The 12,500-nt window shown below is 39.8% G+C and overlaps 1 protein-coding gene across 1 annotated transcript in view; it reads left to right on the top strand.

Annotated features, from left to right (window-relative positions):
* The window catches only part of LOC143039057 (uncharacterized), a 1,266,799-nt gene that overhangs the window by 1,253,491 nt on the left and 808 nt on the right, over positions 1-12,500 (top strand). The window contains exons 18-19 of the mRNA XM_076208909.1: positions 4,417-4,549; positions 5,795-7,408. Coding sequence (XP_076065024.1) covers positions 4,417-4,549; positions 5,795-7,408 — 1,747 coding nt within the window. The remainder of the gene's footprint in view (positions 1-4,416; positions 4,550-5,794; positions 7,409-12,500) is intronic.

The following is a 12,500-nucleotide window of genomic DNA, read 5'->3' as shown; positions in this document are numbered from 1 at the left end:
ATTCTCAGTACGTCAGTCGCTCTGATGTCCCTACTAGTGAGTCGTGAGTCGTTTTAGTAAGCTGGTGCTTGCATCAAAAGAGACTCAACGTGTCCGCATTTTGCCCTCGGGGTGGTCTCTCCAGGAAAAGGCATAAACGTTGCCTTCCTTCGTTTAAATGTTTTGACCAGAAAGGCGGGTTGTTCCGGCGGAATCGATGTTTTGTTCCTCAAGAACGTGGGTCACAAGCACTGTCGCACGATGCGGTCTCACATCTGAGATTGAGTATGAATCGAGAAGGAACCACGCGTTCCATTTTCCAACCCGTCGTGGAGTATGGCGGTTCCAACCGCATTACGGACCTCTTGAAGCGTCCTGAAGTAATAGAGGAGACCCTTTCTTAGGATACCTCTTCTAAACCCTTGCACGATATCAGAGTGAAGCAGCACGGTGTCTATTTCTGGCAGCTTAGTACACAAAATGTTCGCGATGGCTATTTTGCCGGCGACCATCTTTTCGATACAGCCTATGTGCAGGAATTGACCATGTGACTTCCAACTGTATTTATACCCTCATTGTGTGGCTTAAAGGTGATCATACATGTATGATTTCGTAAGTGAGATGGGGAACAAAGTTGGAAGAGTAGATAACCCACGGAAGGAGTGAATAAGTTTGACGGAGAGAATGCGCACTTCTCTTCGTTACTTGTTCGCCCGTCATAGTTTCTGAAGATGCCTTGAAAAGGTTCAGAATGATAAGCTACTGAGATGGGATGCAGGAATCTGCTAGGAATTTGATCTTTTTGATTCCACAGATTTGTTGCAGATTTACTCAAGCTTTATCTCAGCCAAATTTAACCCGAAAGACAGCGGGGAAAGAGTTGCTAGGCACACAATAGACTTCTAATGCCAATGTCACCCTATGCGGTGGTGCCGGATGTGGCCACATTATGGGCAAGTTCAATTGCTTTAACAAACCATCTGTCGACAGCAAGAACATTATATTACTACCACTATGTCCCCCTGGTAAGAATATTACCATAACCTTTCGAGTTTAATGACTCCCAAGGGAGACTTTGCCATAGCCAACAACAAGCCGTAACGACGGCGCCTGACAGTGTAACACTAGCCTAAAGTTCCCTGCTGCTCGAAGATCCCGTATCATCTAACCTGGAATCGAAAGACGTACAGTTGCAATGTATCGCTAGGTCGGGGTACAATGTGAGCGTGGGTCATGTCTGCAGCTGGCAAAGGAAGATGAATAAAACTGCATCTCTTCACCTGGGTTAGCCAGCGGCAGTAACTGAAAGCGAGAAGCATGTGAATCAGCTTAACGCCAGCTTAATGCTAATGCACCTCTTGCCCTGCACACCATCCTGAGGGCAATTGGATATCTGCTTCACACACACACACACACACACACACACACACACACACACACACACACACACACACACACACACACACACACACACACACACACACACACACACACACACACACACACACACACACACACACACACACACACACACACACACACACACACACACACACACACACACACACACACACACACACACACACACACACACACACACACACACACACACACACACACACACACACACACACACATGCATGCATGCATGCGTAATCATAATTATCACTAACATATGCTCCCACCTCAACCACCGCTACAACAGATGCTCCCATTAATAATCATAACACCTTTGCTTCTAATTTTATCACCAGGTGTAAGACAATTATCATCACCACTTTCAGGATGAATATAGTCACTAAATAGTTTATGAATATCACTAGAATGAACACAGCTGCTACTAAAACCATAATTGTTATCAAAAGCACCAAGGTTACCACTATTACCACTAAGACTGCGACCATCAACAAAACCATCACTAATTCTACCTCATCTACCACTAATTCGTACGTACAGTAGGACCTTAATCATCATTTCATCATTGTAGTCGTTGTCGTTATCATTGCATTGCAGGCATTAGAAACTATACAATCATTCACCTCCAAACAACATTACCATAAACCGCTTTCTGTCCAGTCAGTAATTTAGATATTCCTACATGGAAGATAATCCCTTTTCGAACACCATCGCCACCATCACAATCACCGACACCAGGAACAACAACAACAATTTCAACAACAATAACAGCAACAGAAACAGCCAGAACAACAACAGTAACAACTCGATACGCAACAATAGCAGCAACTTTGAACACAGCAGTGACCAATATCATCATCGCCTTCCAACATCGCAAGCTCTTTAGCCTTGAACTTTCTCTTCCCCGATGCCCAAAATAAAAACTCTTTTTGATGATGATAATAATAATAACAATAATAATAATAATAAACCTCGATTTGCTCTGTGCATTCCACTCGTTTCCCACATTCTGTTTATTTTCCTCTTTAGTCTCTTAGAATTCCGTTATTTTTCGTATGTTCTTATAATTTTTGCCCATTTTGTCACATCTGTGCACCTGTATTGCCCACTGTAGGTATGTTCAGGCCTCAGCTAGAAGCAACTGCTTCCTTACACAAGTTAGACTATGCCACTATATAGTATTTTTTCCAATAGAATTATTCAAGGCAGTGTCGTGATTGTAGATATCTTTGATTTTGTACCATACCTAGGGTAATGACTTTTTAGCATTAGACAAAGCATTTTCGAGTTTTATATTTTTGAGCGCTTGTGGCCTCAATTTGTGGCTATTCTGCGGTACTTAAATCTTACGCAGCCCTGTAACTTACCTTTGTACCTCCTCCGACTCACAAGTAGATTTTTTTTTCTTTTTATTCTAATTTTAAGTTTTCTTGTGAACAGTTGTAGATGTTGATGTACTCGTATGTCCATCGCTGCTGGATTTAAGGTGAATGGAAACTGTACAACCTTTATTTTCTGACTTTCTTTTGTACATTTCGGGTAATTTAGCCCAATCAACTCTTCAACTGCGGTGGTTGATTCCTGTCCACCGTCATTTTTACTTTTTCCTTGATTTCTTGCTACTTTCCAAGTGCCGTGCAACTTTATTTCTCTCGACCCCTATTTTCCGTACAGTTAACGGGTTGCAAACAGCAAATAACGCTTTATTTTTTCATTTGTTTGTTTGCTTTCGCGTCTGCCCCTGCATGACTGCTTGCGATCATGGTGGACAACAGTTGGGACCAGAAGGTAGGGTTGAGGTCCCCGTATGTTCTGTCAGTGTGACACATTTGGCACATGCCACTGGCCAGTTGGCAACTATTTTCTGTTACATTCCACCGCTCTCTGCCTCAGGGGGAACCACTTTGATGTGACATTGTAATCCCTGCAACCGTCTTTTGTTTTATTATTATTATTATTATTATTACTATTATCATTATTTTCGTATAAGTGTCATTTGTTTACCCTCACCAACGCCCACCCCACTTCCTGTTCTACTCTGCATCAGCCAACACTATCGTCCTTGGCACTCTGCATCCCAGTTACCAGTCGATGTGGCGATGTGGCAAGATATTTTATAATAATTATCCAATGAGGCCAATCTAGCACTTGTGTGCATGAGGTATAGCAAGCATGTTATCTGGAACCCAGCACACCACCAAATTGCACTGTATTGCAGTTAAAACACAATAAAAAAATTGATAAGATGTTTAGTTCAGTCATTCAGTTGTTCTGCTCCTTATCTTACAAGGAATAGGCATGCTGGACTTCAACTGTATCGTGGAATAGATAACCCTTTGCTGCCTTGCAAACTCGAAATCTTACGGTAAAACATGTTTGGTTTGATTTACTACTTTAAATCTACAAGACACACTGATCATCGTCAACTCCAAACCATGCCCTGCCCCCAAAGGTGACCGAAAAGACTGTTTGGCAATGGAGTGCCTGATTGATGCAGAGATCTTAAAAAAAAAAAAAAAAAAAAAAAAGGATGAACTCTCAGATCCAATTTTGTTTTGCATGTTATGGTTTGATAGCTTTATGACTGTGTCAGTGCCCGCTCGCACGTAGACAATCCTTTACACAGGAGGCTGGTAAGCTGTTTGGTTGTGTCTCTAGGATGGTGGAGCTGATCAAAGTAGCTTTTATTTTCCTATCAATTATCACTAAATTGCAGACAAGCGTAGTGGTTGTGAGTATAAACTTTTGGTCGCTTTATATTATATGTCACATAATTTGCAAACCTTGTTGTATTGAGATGAATATGATTGATATTGTGATTACTGTTATCATTAGGATCCGGACACGTTTGTACACCCTCTATGACTCGAATGATATGCAAAAAAAAAAAAGAGAGAGAAGGTTGTTATTATTCTGTTGAATAAAGTTGCAGTCATGTTGATATAACCATTACAAAGACACACCTCTTGGCTTGGCTCCTCAAGTTCTTCTTGTTTCCCCCCCATCCATGCGCTTCAACAGCCGGAGAATTTCCTTTACGTCGCCGGAGCAGACTCCCCGCGATTCATCAAAGAGCGTCTCCTTTAAGCTGGAGGGCACTCAGGCCACTGTCGAGGCCATCCCCCTCTTGCACCTCCGTGGCCATCACACGCAGGTACGACAGCAGAGCTACGATTCCTTGTCATTACACAGGGGGAGGAAGGGCGAGGGAGAGGTTAGCTAACAAGGCCACGCAGATTTTCGTTTGTTTCTTCCGTTGTATTTTTCCCGTCATTACGCTGTGAGGGTTCTTTAGAAAATGACCAAGAATACAAAATGTCGTGGTCTCTATGTTTCCTTCATTCTGGAGCATTTTTCCTTTTTTTTTTATCTTTTATTTTATTTTTTCTTAACCTTCTTGTTCAAATAATCACATAAGTCCCTTTTTCTAGTACAATGACAGTTGAGTCTTTCTACAGAACCCTTAATGTATAAAAAATCTATATACATACTGTTAGCATATACTTAGGGAAGAATATGGCCTTCAAACATGAACGTCTTGGTATGTAAATACTGACGTAATTTTTCTTCTTTCTTGCATGAGTACGATGAAAGTAGATCCCCTCAACAATACCTTGTAATGGCAACTTTTATATGTACTACATATGTTTTTCTCTCTTATGCAGATACAGTAATAATTGGGAGAATATTCTATTCAATTATTCATTTACTTATTTGTTCATCTATCTATTTATTTTCTTTAACTATCTATAGTTTGTTTATGTTATTTTTTATCTATGTAATTGTTCATTTGTTAACAATTCATCTTTTTATCTATATATCTATCTATTTCATCAATCCGTTTATTATGCGTTTATCAGTTGATTGATCTATTTATTCATTTATCTCAATCTATTTATTTATATATTTATTTATTTACCTCTTTATCTATTTATCTATACATTTATTTATCTATTCATCTATGCATTTATTTATCTATTTATCTCTTTATCTATTTATTTATTTATTTATTTGTTAATTTATTTGTTTATTTATTTATTTACTTATTTATTTATTTATTTATTTATTCATTTATTTATTTATTTATTCATTTATTTGTTTGCTTATTTATCTATTTATTCATTTATCTATTCATTTATTCATTTATCTATTTTCTGCAGGTTCAGTGAGGGACGGTACGTTACACTAACGAGACCTGGTGAAGCAAATTCTTCTCTTCCTTTCTCTTCTATGTGCAGCTACAGATTTGACACCTTTTTTTTCAAAAGACTTTGCGACACGAAAAAATGTTCACCCTTTTTGTTTTCCTCCTTTCTGTCGGTCGTGTCGTGTAGGTGTGAGACCCATCTCACTAACAAGGGCCTGCTGACATGAACTCTTCTTCTTCTTTTTCTGGCAGGAAGTCCAACAGAAGCCTCAACTTGTGCAGACACAACACCTACAACAGCAGCAGCCTGGCTCGACGGGCACGCTGGAGCGTGAAGGGGCTGCGTACGGTGGGTACGGGGGAGTGTATGTCCACGACTACGGGGGTGAGATGATGCAGCAGGAGCAGCGCGTCCTCCAGCAGAGGCGATCCAGCCGGCCCACAGTCCTCGACACGCGTCAGAGTAGTCGTTCAGACACATGGCACCCGGATCCCCCCAGCGGCGAGGGCCCTCAATGGAACCGACCTTCCCTCGGAGGAGGAGGAGGAGGAGGAGGAGGTGGGGGAGGAAGTGGGGGAGTCGGTGGTGGAGGTGGCAGTGGCATTGGAGGAGTAGGAGGGGGCTACGGTGTCGAGCCGAGCATAGGAGGCACATCCCAAGGGAGCCAAGCGCCACCACCTGTGGACAGTCTCTCGGGGGGTCCTACCTATGGGTCAGCCTCTTCCTCCGCGAGACCCGAGCGTCTGCTGGATCCTCTAGGGGCTCTCCCGCCCTATTCTCGCGAGGACACACCTCCCCCGGTGCCCTTCCGGAAGCCCAGCCTCAAACAGGCCTGCTTTGATAAGTATAGTCAAGTGCCTCGGAACTTGTACACGCCCCTCAACAATGAAGACAATAACGACAAGATCCCCTTGCTCTGCGGCAAGAAAAACAGTGATATTAAGATAATCAATAACACGGCGCAATATCAAAACCCGGTGGAAAAGAACAGTAATGCCCTGGCTAATCTGGGTCACTACATATCAGGGGAACAGGGACAAGGTGGAGGAGGTGGTGGTGGAGTAGGAGGAGTAGTAGGCGGGTTTCCAGATGAGTACCTCAACATTGGTCGAAGCGTTCGCTATAGCCAGAGTCAGGATCTGTCTATAGTGCCAGGGTTGAGAATGCCTGTGAGTCGTAGACTGAGCGAGCCTTTTCGGCCTCATGCCCAACTGGCCATGCATCTCAGGAACCGTTCTTGTGGGGACCTGACCTGTAAGTGCTGCGATCAGCACCGCCAGCACCTGCTGAAACAGCAGCAGCGTCAGGCCATGCATACGTGTCGCCAGCGGGAATTAGTTACACCGGGTGGATGTTATAGTGACTCTGACATGTACAATTACCTTGACGAGAGTGACGGTCGGGACGAAGAGGAGGAGACGTATTACGACGGGAGCGAGGGCGAGCATCGGCGGGCTGCCGTGGACACGGCAAGTTTGGCATCGGCGAAAAAGAGGAACTTCAACCTCTCGAACTATCGAAGTGCTACCGTGGAAGAACGCGACAACTATCGGACTATTTCTCGGTCCAACATCCGCCGCGATAGTTTCGGCGACGTTGTGTGCAGACGGTCTCCAAGCCAAGACAGCATCGATCAGACGAGACAGAGGCGATCTCCCAGTCAGGAGAGCGAGAGCATCGTCTCTGGGCATGTGCCATCGGCCTCCAGCTTAAGGGAGACATTGCTGCAACAGCAACAGCAGCAGCAGCAACAGCAACTGCCTCGACAACTTCCATACAGTTCGCGACGATCCCCAAGTCAGGAGAGTTACAGCAACACACCATCTTCTCGCCGGTCGGGCAGTCAGGATAGTTTGGATCAACAGGTATGTACAAACACAATCCTTTTTCTATAAAAGAAAACACATCACTGTTTCTCTGACGAAACTGGCGAGGTACGAGTTCTTGCATAAATTCGGGTATTCCTTGTAATTCATGTCATGTTTATGAAGTTCTGTTCAACGTATTTGGGAAATTGCAATTTTCTCTCTCTCTCTCTCTCTCTCTCTCTCTCTCTCTCTCTCTCTCTCTCTCTCTCTCTCTCTCTCTCTCTCTCTCTCTCTCTCTCTCTCTCTCTCTCTCTCTCTCTCTCTCTCTCTCTCTATCTCTCTCTCTCTCTCTCTCTCTCTCTCTCTCTCTCTCTCTCTCTCTCTCTCTCTCTCTCTCTCTCTCTCTCTCTCTCTCTCTCTCTCTCTCTCTCTCTCTCTATTTATCTATCTATCTGTCTATCTATTTATCCCTTTCTCTCTCTCTCTCTCTTCCTCTCTCTCTGCCTACTTAATTCATCTATTTATCTATCACTCAATCTCTATCCTTCCCTTTTACTCTCTCATATATTTATACACATACACACCCACATCCACCCACCCAACCGCAAACACATGCACACACACACATGTGTATATATATATATATATATATATATGTATGTATGAATGTATATACGTGTATACATACATACATGTATATATATATATATATATATATATATATATATATATATACATATATATGTATGTATATATGTATGTATGTATGTATGTATGTAAGTATGAAAAGTGGCTAATGAAATTTAACACACGTAAATGCAAGGTAATGCACATAGGTAAAAATAACAGTAAGTAGGATTACAAGTTATTTGGAAATTCGTTAACAAAAGTGGTTAGTGAAAAGCATCTCGGCGCAATTATCAGTAACGATCTCAAATCCTCTAAGTAGTGTATTTCAGCCTCTGAGAAAGCAGATAAGATTCTAGGACTGGTTACGCAGTCTTTTGACCACAAAAGTCCATCACTCATTAACAAGCTATATAGATCGTTAGTTCGTCCACATTTGGAATATGCTGTTTCCGTATGGTCACCGGATCTCATTAAAGACATTGACAGATTAGAAAAAGTACAACGGCGAGTAATAAAACTGATTCCAAATATCAAAAATAAATCATACGAAAATCGAATAAAATATATGAATCTGTTTTCCTTAAAAAACATAGACTCAGAGGTGACTTGATACAGGTCTTTAAGACTGTAAATGGAATTGACAAAATCAAAAGTGACAAAATTTTCACACTGAATGAGAATCCGACAAAACAATGGTCTCAAACTGTTTGGAAATATATTTATTTTGGAAGTGGGTAGAAACAACTTTGCCAACCGTGTAGCTAATGAATGGAATAAACTTCCTGCAGAGGCACTGCAATGTAGTGCAGTTCAAAGCTTTACGAATTATTTAGATAAACACCTAAGCAAAATGCTCTAATGACTATCACTTATTTCATATTATTTGTTAATTTTTTTTGTTATCATTTGTCTGTTTGTTTACTATTATTTGCTTCATTCTCTATTATTATCAGTTATATGTCAATTTATTATCATTTACTATTTACCTGTTTGTTTATTATTCAACCATACCTATGCATTTATTTATCTATTTTATTTATTATTTACATTATTATCGTTTCTATTTATTTATTTATCTACTTATTTATTTATTTAATTATTTATCATTATTTTTTTTTTCGCATCCGACCTAGATATGGACCAAAAGGTCTCCTGTCGGCATGCTCCACCTTTGTAATCCTTTAATCATTTGTTTACACATATGATATGTATATATCGAGTTATGACTTAACGCACTTATCACTATATCATTTAAGATATCTATAGAAGATTATAGAATATGGTAAATTTTAGCTTTCATCAATGAAATCAAAGTAGAGGGAGAAAGATAAAGAAGAAATAAAAAATATAACATGAATTCTCAAAATTTAGTAATCATTAATTAGATTGGCATTATTTAAAAGAACACATTCTGATATTCTAGTCTGAAGAGAAATTTCTGAGCCTCAAAATCAAACAAATTCTGTGGTAAAAAAAATATTTCCTCGTGCGCGCGTGCCTGTGTATGTATGTGTTTTAACACATTTACACAGTAGTGATGGAGAGTAAAATCTCTTAATGAAACTTAATCTTTCGTTATATTTCAATAAATTTCGGGGTCACCGTCATTAACACTGCCATTAGCTTAAATCCAATAATCTACGTCATCCATCACCATTACCGTAGTTACGTGACATCATCGTTATAATTGTTCTCATTATCTTCATCAGTGGTAGTTCATTATATATTCATTCCATTTCTTTTTCTATAAAAAAGTAAACAATGAGGGTGGTGTTTACTTGAATTGTTTAGATTTGCCTCTCCCTTTATATACACACACACGCATATATATATATATATATATATCTATATATATATATATATATATTTATATTGATATATATTTATATATTTATATATACATTTACATATAAATAATTATATGTATAAACACATACACACAGACACACACACACACACACACACACACACACACACACACATACACACACACACACACACACACACACACACACACACACACACACACACACACAAACACACACACACACATACACACACACACACACACACACACACACACACACACACACATATATATATATATATATATATATATATATATATATATATATATATGTATATTATATATATACATATAATTTCTGATTTTTGTGTATCAAACTTCATGGATCTTTTCTTCACCTGATGGATAATCCCTAGACTGAAAAGGTCATGATATATTTATGCATATATATCATGACAATTAGCATTCCCCTGAGCAGCTTCTGTCTCATTCACATGCAGTGTAGATTTTGGTAATTACTAATGTAAATATGAACACCCTGATTACCAGTTAATCGACAAAATCGTTATGCAAATAAGGAGACAAGCATCCCCCCCCTTTCTTTTTTGCAACACCTATGACGCACGTTTTGAAAACTGCAAATCGATAGCAACCAAATATGAAGATTTTGCTTTCTAATCGCTCTCTATTTCTAAAAACAAACAAACAAATAAATGAATACATAAATAGATAAAAAACAATGAGATAGCAAGACTTGGTATTTGTGGTTTCTACATCTCTTATAATAGATAATTTTTCGACCAGTTGTCCTCTATCATACTCCTAATCTCTGCTGTCTTATATGTAAATTTGTTTGCGTATTTATAAATATATGTTTTTGACCTGAAAGTAGTTTTGATTAAGTTTTTCATAACCTATCAACCTTTTATCACTTTGGTTAACTGAGTTAGTGATTACTGATTTAGTCTAACGAATCAGAATATGGTTTAATATATTTGCTTTCATGTTGTGATTTACATCACTAGCTGATAACTGTGTTCTTTTTTTAGTACAATAGAATCCGGGGTGATTTAATTAAAAATGTTCCATGGCTTCGTTAATATTGTAAATATTTGAAACAATTGATATTGTAAGTTCAAACACAATTGACACTTAAAATTAGTTAAATATATGGGGTCCCACCCCAACCTAATTCGTTTCTGAGTATCGTGAGCTCATACACTTAAATCAAGTCAGTGATTTTTAACTATTTCCACTGTTTCGCAAGCAGTCCCGGGAGGACCAATAAGTCTGTTGTTCTTTGGAAATTGGTATGTTATAACACATTTGTAAAAGTTCACTATAAACCCACTATCGGAGAAATAATAACGGAAAGTACAGGGAAACTGTATATTTCGACTACTATCTGTAGTCCTCTTCAGCTGAAGAGGACTACAGATAGTAGTCGAAATATACAGTTTCCCTGTACTTTCCGTTATTATTTCTCCGATAGTGGGTTTATAGTGAACTGTTGTTGTTTGCATCTCTTGTACTTTGCATCTCCTGTACCTTTATTTTTTCTGAGCATTTTGCAAATGTCTTCGTGTACAAAGATACAAAGCTATCCGAGCTTTGTTCCCGTAGTGAAAGAGGCTAGGGCTCCTATTGTCGACTCAATTTTACTATGATGAAGTTCTTTGGAGGAAATGATCTGGCTTATAGGTGATGCCGTAATTAGAACCACGTTGGTCTTGCATTCGCTTTGTTGTGGATTCGAGTCCCACACTCCTCTTCGATTCCCAGCAGTGACTGTCACCTATCCCAAAAAGTCCAAGTGCATAAGGCAAAGGTGACGGCTTCGGCCGCAGCTAAGTGCCTCCTGGCTCCTCAACGCTAATGGCAGGCGATGTCATTCATTTAAGGTGAGGAGGTATAAAAGTTACCTTACATCTTTGTATTTATTCAGGCTACGACAAACACGATTTATTGTCATGGAGAGAATCTTACCCTAGTGAAAGAGCTAGATAACTAAACTTTCTTTGTTAGTCAGTGTGTATCTCTGTTTTAGGGTAACTTGCCAGCAAACATTCCTGGACGCTAAAGGAAAATTCAATTATTTGAAGAAGCATTAGAAGCTTTTAACAAATACTCCCACGAGGGTATCAGACATGTGCAACTTTGTACCAAAGGCGTTAATCGAAATAACATAATCTCCTTCATCGGCACCCAAAATATTTTAGCGCTGGCCATATCTATCTCTCTCTCTCTCTCTCTCTCTCTCTCTCTCTCTCTCTCTCTCTCTCTCTCTCTCTCTCTCTCTCTCTCTCTCTCTCTCTCTCTCTCTCTCTCTCTCTCTCTCTCTCTCTCTCTCTCTCTCTCTCTCTCTCTCTCTCTCTCTCTCTCTCTTCTCTTTCTCTCTCGCACTCTCTCTCTCTCTCTCTCTCTCTCTCTCTCTCTCTCTCTCTCTCTCTCTCTCTCTCTCTCTCTCTCTCTCTCTCTCTCTCTCTCTCTCTCTCTCTCTCTCTCTCTCTCTCTCTCTCTCTCTCTCTCTCTCTCTCTCTCTCTCTGCCTATAAATAAAAAATATTTAGGAAAGCGGAGGAAGGAACACAACTCAACTAGGCCTACCAACTTCCCGATGTATCAGTCATATCATAACTTTTCGTAAAGATGGAAACCCTGTTCTCCACATCCCTTCCAGACTGATTTACTTAAAGAAAGAATATCTTGTTTT

The sequence above is a fragment of the Oratosquilla oratoria genome, chromosome 25 (assembly GCF_046742065.1).
Source record: "Oratosquilla oratoria isolate Oo_2021 chromosome 25, ASM4674206v1, whole genome shotgun sequence".
NCBI lineage: Eukaryota > Metazoa > Arthropoda > Malacostraca > Stomatopoda > Squillidae > Oratosquilla > Oratosquilla oratoria.
This window is presented reverse-complemented; position numbering and strand designations above follow the sequence as displayed.